This window comes from Spermophilus citellus (assembly GCF_964194105.1).
Source record: "Spermophilus citellus genome assembly, contig: SCAFFOLD_91, whole genome shotgun sequence".
Classification (NCBI taxonomy): domain Eukaryota; kingdom Metazoa; phylum Chordata; class Mammalia; order Rodentia; family Sciuridae; genus Spermophilus; species Spermophilus citellus.
In genome coordinates, this window is record NW_027673011.1 from 223,100 (window position 1) to 242,949 (window position 19,850).

At 32.6% G+C, this 19,850-nt stretch overlaps 1 protein-coding gene across 1 annotated transcript in view; it reads left to right on the plus strand.

Moving 5' to 3' along the window:
* The window catches only part of LOC308640249 (putative methyltransferase-like protein 25), a 98,650-nt gene extending 79,143 nt beyond the window's left edge, over window positions 1-19,507 (plus strand). Inside the window, 4 exon segments of the mRNA XM_081312220.1 lie at window positions 4,316-4,409; window positions 16,963-17,037; window positions 17,587-17,658; window positions 19,373-19,507. Of these exon segments, the coding sequence (XP_081168346.1) occupies window positions 4,316-4,409; window positions 16,963-17,037; window positions 17,587-17,658; window positions 19,373-19,465 (334 nt within the window). The 3' untranslated portion in view covers window positions 19,466-19,507.
* The last annotated feature ends 343 nt before the right edge of the window (window positions 19,508-19,850 follow it).

Sequence of the window (19,850 nt, forward strand, 5' to 3'; positions counted from 1 at the left end):
TTGGGTGGTAAATCTGGCAGTGACATAGAAAGAGTGTCTCCTCCAACCATATGTTCATTCTCTTTCTTCTCATGTCATTTTTTAATTATTAGAATTATTTAGCATTGTTTGGATTACTATTATATCATTGTTGCACTAAAGTACTAAAACTCTTTCTTAAGTACAGCAGGCAAGCCTGCACAGCTTTTCTGTAAGAATATATATATATATATATATATATATATATATATATATATATATATATATATATATCTACTCTGGTGGTCTGTCATGAAGTAGGCCTGTGTCTGTTGGCCTAAAATACAGAGGTGGCTATTCTTCATCATCAGTTCACAATATTGAATGTGAGTCCTATCCATACTATGCTAGAGATAATATTGACTAGTAGTTAATATCCCAGATTCTGAAGACAGACGTTGGGCATTTTGCGTAACCTCTCTGTACTGTAGAATAGGACTAATAGTGAGACCTGACCAAACAGAGTTGTTGTATAAACTAAATGTATAAATGTAGCAAAGAATTTAAAAAACCTTGGCACATAGTAAACATGTCATAAATATTAGCTGCTGCTATGGGTATTTTTTACTTTGCACTTTTCTTTACATATTTGTACAATAGTTCTTTCTGTATATTTTAGATTACATTTATCTGTATATTTAAGCCTACCTTTGTGTATTTGATTACAATACACATTTACTATATTACTGTATTTCCCTATACTGTGTAACAAGATATGCTTCTCTCTATAAACTGAAAGATCTATTTATTTAAATTTTTATTTCATTTATTGAGATCCTTCTATGTGTGCAGCACTGTGCTAGGCACTGGGGATATAATCATGAGCAAAACAGGTAGGAACTCTGCTCTCTAGTGATTAAAGTAGTGATCTCAAACATATTTTTGAATGTTATACCTTTGTCAACCTTTTTAATCATGTACATACAAATTAATATTTAATTACTTTTAAGTGATATATGCAGTGCAGCTATGTACTAGGGTATAGATTTTACAATAAACTCAAAAATGGAAATTAAAAATGGATAAAATAGAAATAAAAACTGTAATATTTATTCTTTTTCCCATTGGAAAATATTCACACCATTTGGAAAGTCCACTGGTTTAAAATGTCAGGGGATAATGAGAAAAACAAACAAGAAAGATCTGAAGGAAATGTGTTCTATATCAGGGGCTTTATATGGAGTGCCAGAGAAGGCTGCCCCAAGGAATCAACATTTGAGATAGGATCTCAATGGAATGTGGAGTTCCAGAGGCAAAAGTGTTGAGAGTGGAGTGTTCTAGGACTAGTGTTTATAGCTAAAAGCATAGTGTGTTCAAGAAACAGACAGAATGTTAGTGTTGCTGAGGAGGTGGTATCATAAAATCATGTTGGAGGGGACAAACCCAAATATATAATAAGGCTTATATACTCTGTTAAGGATTTATACCCTAAGATTCATGGGCAGCTCTTGAAGAATTACACGAGGAAAAGTATTGTGAATAAATAATCACCTTTCTAGTTCTGTGTGGGTGATATGTTTTTTCTGCCTGTTGTTGCTAAAAAGAGGTAATAGTATAGATGAATAAAGGATTTCAAGAAACAATTTTATGCAAAAAAATTATTTAATGCATTAAAGTAATCTTAGAATAGTCATGCTGTGAGTTTTTTCTTAATAGTAAAAGATAGTATATTCTGGAAAGGAAAAGTAAGTGAAGGGCAAACTAAAATACAAAGTGCATTTATCTTCAACTACCCTGAAATACAAAACCCAAGGCACAGATCACTACCTTTTATACACATAATATACATCTTATTTTGTTTGTTTGCTTGCTTGGGTTTTTTTATGTTAATATAAAAATCCAGATTATTAATTTTGGTAATGATAAAAACAACAATAGGATGGTAACAGTTCACATCATGTCTCTTTTCTGAGCATCTTACATGTGTTATCTAGTTTACAGTGACTCTACAAAGTGAGTACTATTGATATCTCATTTTGATACTGAGAGAACTAAGAGATGATAAAACTACTGTGACTGAAACCAAGCCACATTATTCTCCACTGTGCTGCACTTTCTTGAAGTACTCTATAAGGCAGCAGTGAATAATATAAGAACTGGAATCACTGGCTCATTGGAATGACTTAATTGGTTGTCCTTTTAGATTAAAAAAGAAATGACAGCATAAAGACCTTTTTAATATGAGAGCAAGTGTCAGGAGCTGCACGTAAGAGAGGAGCACATACCCTTAGCCTTGAGCCATGGAAGTGTGGAACTGGCTTCCACTGCTCACAAAAGCAGATGTACCTCACCTCCAACAGCAGGGGAGTAAAGCTCTGAAAGTGGGCGTCACCCAGTGGGACTGGGCTACAGCCCCTGAAACCCAACCCTTGCCAATTTAGGTGGAACTTTCTCTAGTGTCTTCCCCCCATAAGGTGTGCTCTTGCTCTCTCTTGTCTGCCTCTCTTGCTTCCCTTGTGGGAGCTGGGGCCAAGGAGCTCGTCACTGGACCCCAAGAAAAATGTAGTTATGTGTAGAATCTGAGATTGACACAAATATACAGTTTCTGCATTCTGGAATGCAAACCTATTCAAATGACTTTATTCAAAGCAATGATAAAATAAGAAATGAACGGAAGAATAATAAGCGTTATAGAAATTCAAAACAAGAAAAGATGATTATTAGTTACTTTACCAAAAAAAACATGTAAACTTGACCTTTGTCATTAAGTAATGACTATAGTACAACTAAGCTGAAGAGTAAGGAACCTCATAATCCATTAAGAGGTGACTGTATCATCAAACACATCAAGACAGAAATGTGGAAGGCATTTGGAATCAATGAGTAGACTCATCTAAGGAGATAAAACTAAATTCTCAAATATAATGGGATATGAGAGAATGGGAAAATGTGGTCATATATTGGGCCAAGATGGCTTAATTAAGGATTTTCAAATTTGTAACAAGAAACAATTATTGAGAGCTTTTGAAGCAGAGAAGTGGCAAAATAAAAATGTTCTTCTAAAAATGTTTTCTTCTGAGAAAATAAGATTATAGGCAGAAATGAAGGAGGAAGACTTCAGTCAGAGGTCCTAACTAGAATTAATTGTAACAATCAAGACATAAGTGATTCAAATTGAGGCAGTCATCTTGAAATGGAACTGAAGAAATATATTTGAGATACCTATCTTTTTTTGGCTGGGGGAGGGGGGAGGCTATTGGAAATTGAACCTCAGGGGAGCTTAACCACTGAACCACATCTTTTGGCCTCACTAAGTTGCTGAGGCTGGTCTCAAACTTAGCATCCTCCTGCCTCTGCCTCCCAAGTCCTGGGATTAGAGGCATGCACCATTGTGTCCTGCTTAAGATATATTTTAAGGGAAGAATTTGTAGAATGTATTTTCTCATTAATCATAGGGTTTATATTTATCCTGCCAAGAGTAAATGAAGCTTTATTCATTGTTTTGATATCGGCTAGGTGGTGGATTTTTATCTCCCTGATTTTTTACATTATGCCAGAATTACAAAAAAAAATTGTAAGATGCAATAGTGTAACATTATATTATTTAAATTGAAAACCATTTCATGATACTTTGTTAAAACTATAACTATAAAATCTGCAAAGTAAATAAAATTACATCTAGTCAGACCCAAATCAGCATATGGTGCTTGATCGCTGACTGGCATTGAAGAAGTTCTCTTCATGGAACTGTTGAATTATTGCCACTATTAGCAGGTGTTGCAATGAAATGTGCACAGTAATATTAAGCCAGTAAAACCGAAATGTATTTTGTAGCACAATGGAAAATTTTGAAAGGCCTGTTAGTTCCCATTAAAAAATGAGGCTAAGGAGCAGGGGTTGTGACTCAGTGGTAGAGTACTTGCCTAGCATGCATGACGCACTGGTTTTCATCCTCAGCACCACATACATACATACATACATACATACATATAAAGGTGCTGTGTCCATCTACAACTATATATAAATACACACACACACACACACACACACACACACACACACACACATATATATATATATATATATATATATAAATGAGGCTAAATTTTTAATATTGTAATTTTGAAACTTCTTTCTCATAGCATTATCTTCCTAATATTATCTTCCACTGCTATATGTTGTAAGAATTCTGAAGCAGATCATAAAAGGTTCACCAAAGTATTAATATATTTTGGTCACATCTGGATCTTGTGCTATATACACAGAAGATATTTTTAAACATGTCATGTCTAGAATTTAAAACCATTTATAATTTAAATTGGAAAAACTAAAAAAAGTATTCAATTTTGTTTTGCAGTGAGCAGCATGTTGGTAAAATCTATTCCAAATGTTCTTCTTTTCTGGATTATGTCAGAAAGTCTCTAAAGAAGCTTGGATTAGATGAGTCCAAGGTCAGTATATGATTACCTATTAATTTAACAGGAGAAAAATCTTCTATGGGGTAATGAATAGAAATAATACAAAATAATTTGCCTTCTATTTTTCTCCAATTTGTAAAAGAAAGACTAAATTATAATGAAACCAAATCTCTGTTATCTTGATTACAGTTCATATTCCTGTCACTAGTTTATGATTATATACCTCCAGAAAGCTTTGCTCTTTAGGATTATTGAGTAAAACATGTGCCTGTTAACAAATCAAAATAGAATTGAAAAATAAGACAACAGTACAAATGAAAATTAGAAGTACAAAAGAGAGAATAGTGTTAATTTTAATGCACTTAATGAGAAATTTTATAACTAAGTTTTGTTTTGTTCTTTGGTACTGAGAATTCAATCCATTGGCACTGTACTGAACTATATCTCCAGCCCTCTTTATTCTTTATTTTGAGATGGGGGTCTCACTAAGTTGCTTAGCGCTTCACTGAGTTGCTGAAGCTAGCTTCAAACTTGGAATCCTCCTGTCTTACCCTCACAAGTCTATGGTATTATAGATATGTACTGCTATACCCACACCCAGCATAACTAATTTAAATTTAAAATCTTATATTTAAAAAGTTAAGTGGAAGAATTTTGGAAAGTTGTAACATCACTACAGTTCCAAGCTAATAATTGATAACACTGTTAAAGGCAAAAGGTAAGCTCATTGCCTGGTACTAATAAATATTCTGAGAGTAAAGTAAACTCAATGTAATTCAAATGAATCAATGACCAGAATATTCAATTGAACTTGGATCACTATATTTTGAATTAATTACAAATTGAAGCAAAGAATAATGTAGGTGGTTAAAGGAATAATATTGTTCTTTTGCAAGAGAAAAGTTACACAAAAAATAAGATTAAGTTATATCAAAGTTTAAGTACATTATTATTTATTGTACCAATTATCCATGTAGTACCCAGTTGCTTTGTAATTAAAGTAGTTGGAGTAGTACTAGTCAGTTTCCTCTCCTGTAAAATTTGGAAATGTCAGGAGAATACTAAATCAGGAAAAATATCAAAACATCAACATCTAGACAGATATTTTCAAACTACAGAAAATTAAAGAAAAAAATATTTAAAGAAGCCATAGTAGAAAAACACCTAGCCTATATATGAACAGAGATAAGAATTGCTTCCAAATTCTCCCGAGAAATCATGCAAGCAATAAGAATGTAGAGTGAAATGTTTAAAATGTTGAAAGAAAAAACACAGCACCATAGAATTCTTTAGCCTGTGAAACAGTTATTCAAAAGTGAAGGAGAAATACCTTCTTAGACAAAAATGGAAGGATTTTATTACCAAAAGATATGCCAACAATAAAGCCCAGTGGCCCCAGTGGCATATTCTTATAATCCTAGTGAATCAGGAGCCAGAGGCAGAAGGATTGAAAGTTACAGCCAACCTATCTCAAAAAAAAAAAAAAAAAAGCTCTGGGGTTGTAGCTCAGTGGTAAAATCTTCCTGGGTTTAATTGCCAGTACTGAAATAACTAAAAACAAGCCACATGCTAGAAACATGTTAAAATAAGCTATAGATTTCAAATGGAATCTATCTCAGGTATGCAAGCCCAGTTCAGCACTGAAAAATCAATTAATGTAATCCATGTAATCAATAGAATAAAAAAGAAAAATCACATGATCATATCAATAGACATGAAAAATTTGACTAAACCAAACAACTATTTGTGATAAAAACTCACAGTAAACTGGGTACTTGGGAACTTTCTCACCTTGACAGAAAGTATCTACAAAACTCCTACACACAGTATCATACTTAATGTGAGAAATTCAGAGCTTTTTCTAAAAGATCAGAAACAAGGTCCTGGAATAACCTATACCAAGCTCTGAAAGAAAATGGATGCCAACCAGGAATCCTATATACAGAAAAATTAAGCTTCAGATTTGAAGATGAAATAAAAACCTTCCATGATAAACAAAAGTTGGAATAATTTGCAACTAGAAATCCTGCACTACAGAATATTCTCAACAAAATATTCCATGAGGATGAAATGGGAAAACAAAAAAAGCAAAAGCTAGGAAAGGAAGGAACTACACTAAAGGAATAGTCAATCAGAGGAGAAACTAATTCAAATTAAAAACTAGAAATAAACCAAAATGACCAGGAATACAAATCCTGTCCCAATAAATACATCACTAAAATGGACCGTGTAAAAAAGCAGATAAAGTGGACTTCAAGCCTGAATTAATCAGAAGAGACAAAGAAGGTAATTTCATACTGCTTAAGGGATGTATACATCAACAAGACATAACAATCATAAATATTTATGCCCAACAATGGAACATCTGTGTTACATCAAAGGAACCCTTCTCAATTTCAAGAATCAAAGAACCCACAACACAATAATATTGGATGATTTTAACATTCCTTGTTCCTCCAAACAAAACTAAACAAAAAAACTGTAGAACTAAATAATACAATCAATAATTTAGACTTAATATACATATATAGAATATTTTATCCATCAATGAGTGAATAAACTTTCTTCTTAGCAGCACATGTATCCTTCTCTAAAATAGACCGTATCTATGTCACAAAGCAGCTCCTAGCAAATACAAAAAAAAATAGAGATAATACCTTGCGTTCTATCAGATCAAAGTGGAATAAAATTAGAAATCAATGATAAATTAAAAAATAGAAGCTTCTCAAACACCTGGAGACTAAATAATATTCTATTCAATGACGAATAGAGAGCAGAAGAAATCAAGGATGAAATTTAAAAAAAAAATACTTAGAGGTAAATGAGAATAGAGGTACAACATATCAAAATCTCTGGATACTGAAGACAGTGCTAAAAAGAAATTTAATTGTAGCTCATTCATTAAAAAAAATACAGTCAGTGAATAAATGACCTAATATTACATCACAAAGTCCTAGAAAAAGAACATATTAACCCTGAAAGCAGAAGACAGGACATAATTAAAATCAGATGAAATTGAAATAAAAGAAACCATTAAAAAATTGACAAGACAAAAAGCTGGTTCTTTGAAAAAAAAAAATAAATATGGTTGATAAATCCTTAGCCAGGCTAACGAAGAAAAAGAAAAAACTCAAATTACTAAAAGTCATGATGAAAAAGGAAATGCCATGACAGACACTACTGAAATACAGAAGATAATCAGAAACTATTTTGAAAATGTATACTTCAATAAAATAGGAAATCATCACATTTCTAAAGGCATATGACCTACCCAAATAGAATCAGGAGGACATGGAAATTTTAAAAAGATCAGTTTCAAGCAATGAAATTAAAGATGTTACCAAAAGCCTACCAACAAAGAAAAGCCCAGGACTGGATGGATTCTCAGCCAAGGTCTACCAGAACTTTTAAAGATGAACTAACATCAATATTCCTCAATTTAGAAAAGGAGGGGACCCTTCTAAACTCATTCCATGAAGCTAGTATCACCCTGATACCAAAACCAAAGGCACATCAAGGAAAGAAAACTTAAGACCAATATCCCTGTTGAACATAAATGCAAAAATTCTGAATAAAATTGTGGAAAATTTCATACAAAAACATTTAATATGTAGTGCACCACAATCAAATGGGGTTTATTCCAGGATGCAAGGTTGGTTCAACTATACAGAAATCAATAAAAGTAATTTATCATATCAATAGACTTAAATACAGTAATCATATGATCATCTTAATAGATCATCTTAAAAAATCATTTCACAACATACAGCATCCCTCATGTTCAAAACACTAGAAAAACTAGAAATAGTAGGAATGTACCTCAACATTATAAAAGCTATATATGCTAAACCCAAAGCCAACATCATCCTAAATGGAGAAATATTGAAAGCATTCCCTGTAAAAACTGGAACAAGACAAGGATGCCCTCTTTCACCACTTTTATTCAACATTGTCCTTGAAACTCTAACCAGAGCAATTAGATGAAAGAAATTAAAGTGATACAAATAGGTAAAGAAGAGCTCAAACTATCACTATTTGCTTATAACATGATTATATATTTAGAAATTTAAAAAAATTCCACCAAAAAACTTCTAGAACTCATAAATGAATTCAACAAATAGGAGAATATAAAATTAACACCTATTCATTCCCTATACATCAGTGATGAATCCACTGAAAGAGAAATTAGGAAAACTGTCCCATTCACAATCGTCTCAAAAAATAAAATAAAATATTTGGGAATCAATCTAACAAAAGAGGTGAAAGACCTCTACAATGAAAACTAAGGAAAATGGAAGACCTTAGAAGATGGAAATATATTCCATGCTCTAGGTTAGTCATAACTAACATTGTCAAAATGGCCATACCACCAAGTACTGTTCAGGTATTTGGGAACTTCCCATGGCAGTCCCACTGGGTAAGATCACCCAGACTCATGTGACAAATGTATATTACTCAGTGATAGTAGCCAATATGAAAAGGCAAATATGATATGATTCCAACTATGTGACATTCTGGAAATGTCAAAATGATGAAGACAGTAAAAAGTTAAGTGGTTTCAGGAATGGGGGGATGGAGACAGGCATTAGGGCACTGGAATTACTCTGCATTATGTTATAATGGTGGATACATGTTGTTGTACTTTTATCCAATCCCACACAATTTATGCTAATGTGAGTGAATCCTAATATGCAATATAGTCTTTGGATGATAATGATGGGTCAGTGTAGTTCCATCAACTATAAGAAATGCATCACTCTAGTGAGTGATGCTGGGAATAGAGGAGACTCTTTATGTGTACAAGCAGAGTCTGTATGGGCACACCATATTTTTTTGCTCAATTTTGCATAAACCTAAAACTCTCCTAAAAAATAAAGTCTGTTTAAGAAAACACTCATGATAGGTATTATTATTCCCAATGAAATGATATAAAAAGAGTCTCAGAAAAAGGCAAGTCAAATTTCCTGCTACAGAGAGCTAGAACTTGAATCAAGACTCCACATAAGGTCAGAACCAGTCAGGGTCACTCCAGGTGAACTGGGCTGGCACAAAATAATTACACAGAGACAGAGAAATACCTTTTTCTTTGGGTTCTGTGACAGCTCCTCTGACCCAGCTCCCACAAAGGAGGCAAAAAGGACAAGAGAGAGAGAGAACACACCTCAAACCTCGGTTTTGTTAGGGGAGGCTGTTCCATGGAATATTCTATCTCCAAAAGGGCAAAGGGGTAGTATTACAAAGGAACAGGTGAGTGTAACTCAACCCCAGTGAGTGACTCCTATTCCTGGAGCCACACCTTGTTATCCAAGCTGGGGTAATGCCCAAGTTACTTTCACCTGGCACTACCAAGCAGACTGAAGGCAATAATTGTTCAGAACCCAGTGCATCAGAACTTAAAGGCATGTTCATCCAGGACAGCTCCCAACAGAGGAAAGTACCAAACTACATGATAAGGCATGAAAAAGCTGTGCTGGTGAAAGGAAGCAAATAAATAAATATACAGTTGGGGAGAGCTTTTTTTTATTTTTAAGCAAGAGATATTTAAAAAATAGTGTCTGTCAGGCCACAGCAATTAGCAATATTAAGTTATCAAAACCAAAGTTGTGTTTCCAATACAATACAAATATTTTATTCTCAAATCAGAAACTATCAATGTTAAAATGAAAGCTTTGACAATACACACAATAAAAAGGTGGACATTTAATTTTACTTAAAAAATAAATTAATTTTCACTTGAAGTTCTAAACACTGAAAAATGTTTAGACCATTTAAATTTGAAATTTTGAATATACTAAAAACACCTTTGACTAAATTCATAATTATTTCTTTTCTTTCTTTTTTTTTTGTACTGGGAATTGAACCTAGGAGCACTTAACCACTGAGCCACATCTATCCCTTTTTTGTATTTTATTTTAGAGACAGTGTCTCACTGAGTTGCTTGGGGGCCTCCGTAAGTTGCTGAGGCTAGCTTTAAGGAGATCCTCCTGCCTCAGCCTCCTGAACTGCTGAGATTACAGTGTACATCACAACACCCTGCTCATAATCATTTTTTACAAGCATTTATATGTAATTGGATGTGTAGTGAATGCACTGATGTCTTATAATCTTTAAAATATCTCTTCACATTTAAAACAATGTAAACAAGCTAAGTATCTAGAAAATCTTCTAAAATACTCTGGGTAAGTTCTTATCCACAAGAAATCAAATTAAATATAAAAGCAAACAAACATTCCCAGTTAAATCATCTTTCCAAAGGACACCAAAACTGCATGTATTGGATAAAAAAGTGCCTTACAAACCGCTTACAAGTTTAATCTGTAACTCATAAAAGTCAGTTGTGAAAGACAGCATTGACATTTATTATAGAGCTTACTTCATCAAACTCAACACCATTGCATTTGGATTCTTTGTTGTGAGGAACTGACCTGTGCATTATGACATTTAGCAGCATCTCTGGCCTCTACCCACTAGATGTCAGCAGTAGCATAATGATGAAACATTTTAAAGAAAAAGAAAGTCTCTAGACATGGCCAAAACTGACCCCACGTGAGAACCACTGTCTTCATCATTTGTCATCTTAATGATTTCATTTGTACTCATCTACCATTCTCATCATAAATCCCATTTTTAGGGGATTAAACAGTGATTGAGGTTTTAAACTTTCTATTCAAAATGATCCCTTCCTGAACCTCTCATTTAGGATAGCTGCAACCACTTAAGAATGATATTCTTTCAACCCTCTGTAAAGGATCCTATTTTTAAAGCATGTTTAGATTCCATAACAAAATTAAGCCTAACTATACCACTGAAAACAATAAGTTGTGTCAGAACATTGACTGCTTTATGGCAAAGTACTTCTTTTTGAAGACTGAATGATATTTGTGTGTGTGTGTGTGTGTGTGTGTGTGTTTATACCACAACTTCTTTATTCATTCATTCAATCAGTAGATTAGGTTGTTTCCATATCTTACTATAGTGAATAATGCTGCAGTAAACATGGCGGTGCAGATATTGTTACAAAGTAATGATTTTTACTTCTTTTGGATGTTTACCCAGAAGTACTGCAGAATATAAGTTCCTAATAATTAAACCCCCAAGCATTATTTCTCATGCCTGCAAATTTTATCTCAGTTAAATCTGCATCATTTTAGACTGAGACTTAATTATGTTATTAATATTGCTGTTAATATAGGACAAATCATTGTTACATGCCATATTAGTTTAGATTATTAGAATTATTGAAGTATACAAATCTGCAAATGACAGCTCATATTAAATAATTGTAATAATAATTATATACATGTATAATTATTATGTAATAATGATATAATAATTATATGCTGTATCTACTTATTTTTAGAATATGAGCTGAATATAATATATGTAAATTTTATTATTCAAATAGGAGCAATTTTAAATTTTATTTTCATTAGCTAGTAATTAAACAGGTATGCAATGGAAAAGATAAGAAATCTATTTTTCTTTCTTTTTTTTAAGGCAATCCTGTCTTACTACCCGTAAGTTTGAAGGTTAAAAATATTAGCTACATATGTAATTATATCACTTCTAAAAATAATAAACATAGGAATCAACTTTGCTTTGTGTTTTACAAAAGATTATAGTAACAGTAGTTTTTTGACTAAGAATATGGATAACTTCCTCTGTCAACTTAAGAATATCAGGATCACTTCAGTCTCCTTGACTCTGATTTTGTCTCTTCTTGGTTCCTTAGCACAATCAGCTGATGAATCTCACTTCCATAACTATATACCATAGTTTTTGAGCCCATTATGACCTAGTCAAGGTTATACTGGCAGCTTCAGTTCTACCATCTAGTGGTAAGACTATTTCAAATACCAAGTCATCCTCTAATGATATATAATGTGGGGAGGATGTCTAACAACTGTGTGTGGCATGTACTTGTCTACCTGCTTTCCATGAAGTTGTTGTAAGGTCCACCTTTGCTTGTCTGGAGTCCTTTACATATATCTCTTTAAAAAATAGAATAAATAAATAAGTGAAAAAGAGACAAATCTCTTATGGAAAACAATTCCAAATAATTTATGTAGGTATTCTACCCTTGAGGAGATGGAGTATAGCTTTCCACTCATTAAGTGTAGTCAGTACATGGTGACTTTTTCCCTAGAGTCTGGAAAAGGGGACAGAAAAGGAATTTTATAGTTAAAAAACCCAAGAAACACTATTGCATCCAGGTAGTCAAGGTCAATGACAAAAGTACTAGGTCAATAGAAGGGAAATTATCAAAAGAGTAGAGCAAGCACATCAGGGAGGGAGAAAGGGAGAGAAAGGGAGGTACTGCAGAATGAGATTCATCAAATTATATTATATGTATATATGAATATGCCATAATGAATCCCACTCATGCATAATTATAATTCACCAATTAAAGAAAAAAGAATCCAAGACCCCAAAAGCATACCTTACTCTCAAGTATCTCCATTCTTTCTTCCTTTGTATATCCTGCTCTGTTGCTTGCTTTCCTGGATAAATCTTATCTTGCCTTCCTAAATTAAAAAAGAAGAAGAAGAAGAAGAAGAAGAAGAAGAAGAAGAAGAAGAAGAAGAAGAAGAAGAAGAAGAAGAAGAAAAGGATGATAAGTCACATGAGAAATACATACTTTTGATGTGATATAAGGAACATGACCCTTCTGTGATCTTGTTTTCAAAAACTATAGCCCTAATTTATAACAGGGGGAAAAAATCTAACACGTCCAAATGGAGGAGTACTGGGGAAATTGGCCAAATTATATGGTTATGTTGTGTAGATGTATGAATGTGAATGCACCTATAACAAATGTGGGGGAAGTAAAAACGTAGGAACATTCTCTAAAATATCTGACCAATACTTCTCAAAACTATCAAGATCATAAAAACAAGGCAAGTCTGAGAAACTTTCAAAACCAAGTGGTCTAAATGTGATGTGGTATTCTGGATGGGATTCTAGAACTGGAAAATCAGGACACAGGTAAAAAAAACAAGAAAATCTGAGGGTAGTATGAACTTTAGTTAATGTGTCAACATTGGTTCTTTCATTATTACAAATGTAGCATAATGTAACATGAAGTAGTAGATATAGAATAAATGGAAATTGTACTATCTTCAAAATTTCTTTAAACCTAAAATGTATGTTGATTTCTTTTAAAATAATATGAGAAAACCAATGTTTATTGAACTTTTGCTTTTTGCCAGATATTGTACTAAAGTTTTATTTATTTATATTATCTCTTTGAATACTAAGGACAATAGGATTGAGATGTGAAGTTAAGTGGATTTCTTTAGACTAAAATCTAGGAAACTGGGGAAGAATGCCAATCTATACTGTCTAATTGTATTTTTTTATACTTATATGATAAGAGACATCACACAAAAAAAGAATAATTATTTGACATTTTTTACAAAACTAACAGTCATCAAGCAAGCAAGCCTAAGAGGAAGAATAAGAAGAAATTTCATACTTACAACAAAGGATTTTTTGTTTTGTTTTTGTTTTTTGTGGTACTAGGGATCGAACCCAAGGCCTCATACATGTCAGGAAAGTGCTCTACCACTGAGCTACACCACCAGCCCTTTTATTTTATTTTGAGACAGGGTCTAAGTTGTCCAGGCTGGCATTGAACTTGGAATCTTCCTGCCTCAGCCTCCTGAGTAGCTGGGATTATAGGAGTTCATCACTGCACCTGGCAAATATGAATATACATCTAAAGCAAATTGAAGAATTGAAGTTTGAATCTGCCTTTTTTAAAGGCAAATGAAATTCAGAAAGTGATGAGTCTTAATGAAGAGTTGAAGAAAGAATGCTTACATCTTTGACTTTTAGAATTCTTGCAGGCAGAATGAAGTTGGTCAAGTATATGAAACACACATTGGGTAGTACGACATATTCTCTAACCTATTTGGTTAAGTCAAATAGCTGTCAAGAAATTGTGAAGAAGAGAGTGTAGACTAAAGTGCTTGAGCATGACTGCTCATTTACTGTGTCCAACCCATTTTCTCTTTAGAACTGTATATCTCCTTGTCCCTGACACAAAGCCAGGGAGGGACCTACTACACAACTCGTGCTAATCCCTTTTCCTAGAATATAGGCCTTGGACAGCAGGGAGCAAGTAGTTCATGTCCAGTATTCCAATCTGTCATTCATTTCACATTTTTAATTTATAAGTTTTTGTATATGGCCTTGCTTGAGTTATGACCTCTGCTGGGCAGTGCCTCAGTTCTTGATGCCTTTTTTAATCCCCGTAATGTTGACCCTTCACTCAGTAATGCCACCTGTAAAATATATGTCTTGAAGATTCATGTTGACATTAAGTGGGATGGTGTCTTCATTTTTTAAACTTCTTAGAATCTCCGTGATCTAATCTGAAGTATTTTTAAACATTTGATTGAAAAAGTTGACTTAAGCATGGAATCATACCTTAAACACTGAATTTTTCTCCTAGAAATACAAGATTATACCTTTTATTCACCAATTTTTGATGTAAGAAGAGGGCCATTTGTTTAGTTTTGTTTACACAAAGGTTTGCATATGGTATCACTGCTTGAAGGTCTACCTTCACTATTTTTGCATCAAACATAGGATAATGTATAATCTATATAATGCCAGCCTTGGTTCACTTAAAGTAACAGACTTATTTTTAAATAAGAGAGTAAAGATAGTGCTCTCCCCTTTTCTCTCCAGAATCACTCAAAAGCAACAAATACAATGAGAAATGGAAGCACAGACTCCCTTTTTGATAAAATCAAGAGGCATTTTAAATCTCAAACTATGTGTATTTCAAAGTACATTGGATGTAAAAAAGGGATGTAGAAAGAGGCCAAGAGGAAATACCAGGGTTACAAATCTCTGACAAACCAAAAGAATACAGGTCTCCATAGTAGCATCCCCTGAAAAAGCAAAGTCAGCAATTCCTAATTGCAACAAAGGCAATCGAGGACAGTTCTTCCTAGTTTAGCACAGAGAAATGAGAATCTAAGGAATCACATTGAAAACTGATGTCTGTAGAAAGCAGAATGGTAAAGATTAAGCATTCAAAGGTGTCACTTTACAGCTAATCTGAGGATGGTAGCAGAGAAGTAAAGTTTAAAGGCTATGGTTCAGGCACACAATTTTGTGAAATGAGAGTTTTTGCTGCCTTGAAATACAGTCCTGAATTCAGACCAATTCATTCTACTGTAGAAGCCTGGTCTAGAGGATACTCAATTTAATTCAAAGATGGGTGAGAGTTTTAAAAGGGTGAGGGGTACATAATCTTCTTAAGGTCTATACCAAAAGGGAGATCTTTTCTGGAAGGTTTTATGCGAAATGTGATGACACAGAGCTTTGCTCTTCACTGCTTCCCTTTTATAGTTTTTAAATTCAAAATAGGTTCATGGAGAATATCACGCTAAGTAAAATTAGGCAAACTGAGAAACTCAAAGCTCTCTCAAATGTGGAAGCCAGAGTAAAATAAAGAAAAGCAGGAGGGAAGGATAGAATAACATATAGAACCAATCAAATATAAATTAATAGAAGACCTAAAGGAAGTCTGATAAAGTAGAGGAAAGAGAATGGGAGAGGGTAGGGAAGGTAGGAGGTCAAGGGGGAGTGAACTGAAACCAATTACCATGTATATATAGATATGTCTGGATGAACCCAACTACTGTGAATAACTAACTGTGAAGCTCTTAATTTAAAAAAAAATCTCTTAAAAATAGGTTTTAGTGCAATAAGAAAAGGGACAGACTTTGGGAAAAAAATCATTTAGACATTTGCCAGGAAATCTGACAAATCCTTTCAGATTTTTTACTCTTTTTATAGATCCAGTCTTTCATTTATTTTGACTTGTAATTTGACTGTAGTTTTTTCTGGTGACTCCTTTGTGAAACCCTTCACAAAGTTGGTCAACTTACGAAAACAACATTTCCTTTTGCATTCATCTTTCATTGGTTATGCAATGTTTGTTTATATTATTACAGTAACATAATAGGCATAAAAAGATTATAAATTATAACAATCGATTCAGTAAACATAAAGTTAAACTGGTGGGTGTAGAAACATGAGCATGGACTAGAAAGTGGCCATTTAGAGTAGGAGGGTAAGCATACTATGGGTATATCTTTTAGAGAAAAAATTGTAAAATAATGTTTATTGATGAGTATGTTAAGTGGATGTTAGAGAGAATTATTTGAAATATGACATTATGTTGCTGTGTAGTCTTTAAATCTTTCTCTAGGATATAGTTGTAGTGTTTCAAACTTTAATTTCATTCAAAAAATGTTCATTGAAATCTTATTTATAGTATACTAGTAAGTAAAAGTAAATATTTAATCACTAATATTGAATTAATATCAAAATAGTAGTGATTTTTTATGATGCTGAATAACCTTTATCAGTGCAGACTTAAGTGAAAGAATTTAGTTACATTAACTTTGTTCAATGTTACATTGCTTCAGCAGTTACATTGACTTGCTAGAGAGAGCTCTTCAGACACCTAAGGTTACTTTAAGTTAACATGATATTTATGTTTGATAAAGAAAAGTTTTAACTGCCTTTGACTATTAATAAATTTATTATCATTTTTATCTTTAAGTTGCCAGAAAAAATTATAATGGACTACTATGAGAAGTATAAACCTAGAATGGATGAGCTGGAAGCATTCAATATGGTAAATATCTTATATTTAAACATATTAAATTGGATATGTTGCTAGACTTTGAATACCATTCTATTAAATTTTATTATGGAGCCAACCAATCTATGTTGTTTTTCTCATTCTGTAGAAAAACTGTTTTGGATCATTTCCTACTTCAGAACTATATTAGGTGTCAGTAATGTAATAAAGAGAGCACATGGTAGATTCCTCTTAAAGTGTATTATAAATGCATGGAAAGACATTTTAGAGTCCTTTGAAGACATATTGGTCTCGATGCAGTTATTTCACAAGCATTCTTTTTAATGAATTTCATTCTTAGGACCCCTTTAAAAGCTTTCTCATATGATTGCTTGTTGGATTCTACCTCAAAGTCATTTAAAGGGCATTCTTTTCCATTATTAAAGAAAAACCTTTGATCTCTGCAGTATTTATTTTCTGAAGATGCACAATGAGTATTTGGAATTGGCCTATGTAAACTCTAGATGCATTTTCTTAAACATAAATGTTAAGGAAATAAGATTTTTTTTAAGTACCACTTTCTTTTCTTATGCCTTCTTTTAGTTGAAAGTATTTCTGGCTCCTTGTATAGAAACATTGATTCTTCTGGATCGACTTTGTTACCTTAAAGAGCAGGTAAATTACATTACTTTTTAAATGATTAACAAATATTTATTAAATGTAGTAATGTGAGTCCAGTAATAGTGAGGATAGTTATTTTACATAAAGCTAGTAAGGTAATTTTTTTCATTATATTTTTATAGTTAAGATACTTATACCATCTTCTTGTCAGTATATAAACATATGTACAACAGATGTCTTCATAAAAACTACTCTAATAAAGTTTACATTCTTTTAATTGTATGGTAATTATGATACATAGGCAGTGAACAAATGCTGCCATATATGAAAGATTGTTTAGCCAAAATTAATAAAGGCCAGACATAAAAAATATTGTGTACACATTTGATTTTGTAAGACTTTGCCTTTTAATTAATTCTCTTTTGGATTTTTGAACATATCGTGTTCTGCAGTATAGAAAATTCATTAATGAAGATTATTTCTTTATTTTTTCCATAATCTTATTTCATCTATGTCAAATGACAAAATATTGTCTTTTAAGTTATCTTTAGGGAAAATATATTTTTCAGATCTCACTGAGTGCTTTGTTTAAATTATTGTGAACTATTTAAATTAAACTCATTCCAAGATTTGGCCTAATGCTTTCACTGTAAACCCTTTACTTTAAAACAATTTTTTTTCTTCCTGCTGGAACAAATAGATTTTCATAAATGGGTCTTTACTCTAATTTGTATTTTTATGCAAAAAGAACAGTTTTTAAGTATTTAAATAGTGATGTGCTTTCCTAAATGGCCAGCTAACTTCAAATCACTGAAAAGCCTTGATTTGCAAGTTGTAGGTGACAGAACAATCAGTTCCTGCCAAAACAGGTACTAATTTCCTTTCAAAACAATTTCCATTGAACTAAGTACAATAGTTAGGCAAAACAATATGTACTGAGATTAGTTGAGATAAATAATAGCATAAATAATTTATGTTTACTATTTTAAATATTCTAAAAGTAATACACATTTATGTTACAAATCTAAAATATATAAAAATATTTTTTAAAGGAAATTTAAAGTAACAATCCTACCTTTGAGCATTAACTATTAAGTATTTGGTATATTTCTATTTATGCTTATACTCAAATATATGAATTTTGCAAGTATATGTGTGTGCACATTATTTATACTTTAATTAAAATTGTAAAAAAAAATTACAAATGCAGTTTGTATGCAGTTTGTTTCATTTATGTAAAATTTTCCCACCTCATTAACTATCCTGCACAGAGTGAATAATGTTTCATCATAAAATTATTTATTTACTATATATTTGATTATGGCATTTTTTCATAGTCACAGCAAAATAGGCCTTATAATTCAGTATATGTGTGTTACTTTATTTCATCAGCATAATTCCTTGAAGGTGAAACTGTAGATGTTAATTTTATTCAACAAAGAATAGTGTTCTTTTATAGTTTTTTTTTTTAACATGGGCTTTGTTTTTTGGTTTTTTGTTTGTTTGTTTTTGGTACCAGAGATTGAACCCAGGGACACTTAACCATTTAGCTTTATCCCCAGCCCTTGTTATTATTTGAGACTGGGTCTCACTAAGTTGCTGAGGCTGGCTTTGAATTCTTGATCCTTCTGCCTCAGCTTCCTGAGACGCTGGGATTACATGAGTATGCCACCATACCCAGCCATAGTATTACAGTATGTAGTCTCTGTCACCTCTCCTTTTCTGTTCAAAAAATGGTTGTATATCTAAATCACTTATCAATTTGCAGGAAGATATTGCATGGTCTGCACTTGTGAAGTTGTTTGATCCTGTGAAATCTCCCAGATGTTATGCTGTTATTGCTCTGAAGAAGCAGCAATGATTTCAAATGAAGCAAGTTATTAGTTATACCTGTTTGCAGAACTTGTCGATACCTTGCTTTTCTAAACATTTATGTGTTATTATGTAAATATTTTAAAATAATTGCTATATTTTTACATAAACAATAAAATAAATAATGGCTAACAACAGAAGGTCATAATCTATTTTTCTATGAGAAAGCATATATAAATAAGAACTTGTGAAAATATTGTGAAAGAATCAACCTGATTCCTAAGCTAGTATATCAATAGAACAGTGTGATTGAATCTTTGTTCCTGCTCAATGTTTGAGACCCTCCATATATACTATTATATTTTGACTGACATTTACTTTTTTAAAAAAAGGATGAAAGGCACTGGTTCAGATATAATCAAATGTTGGGAATC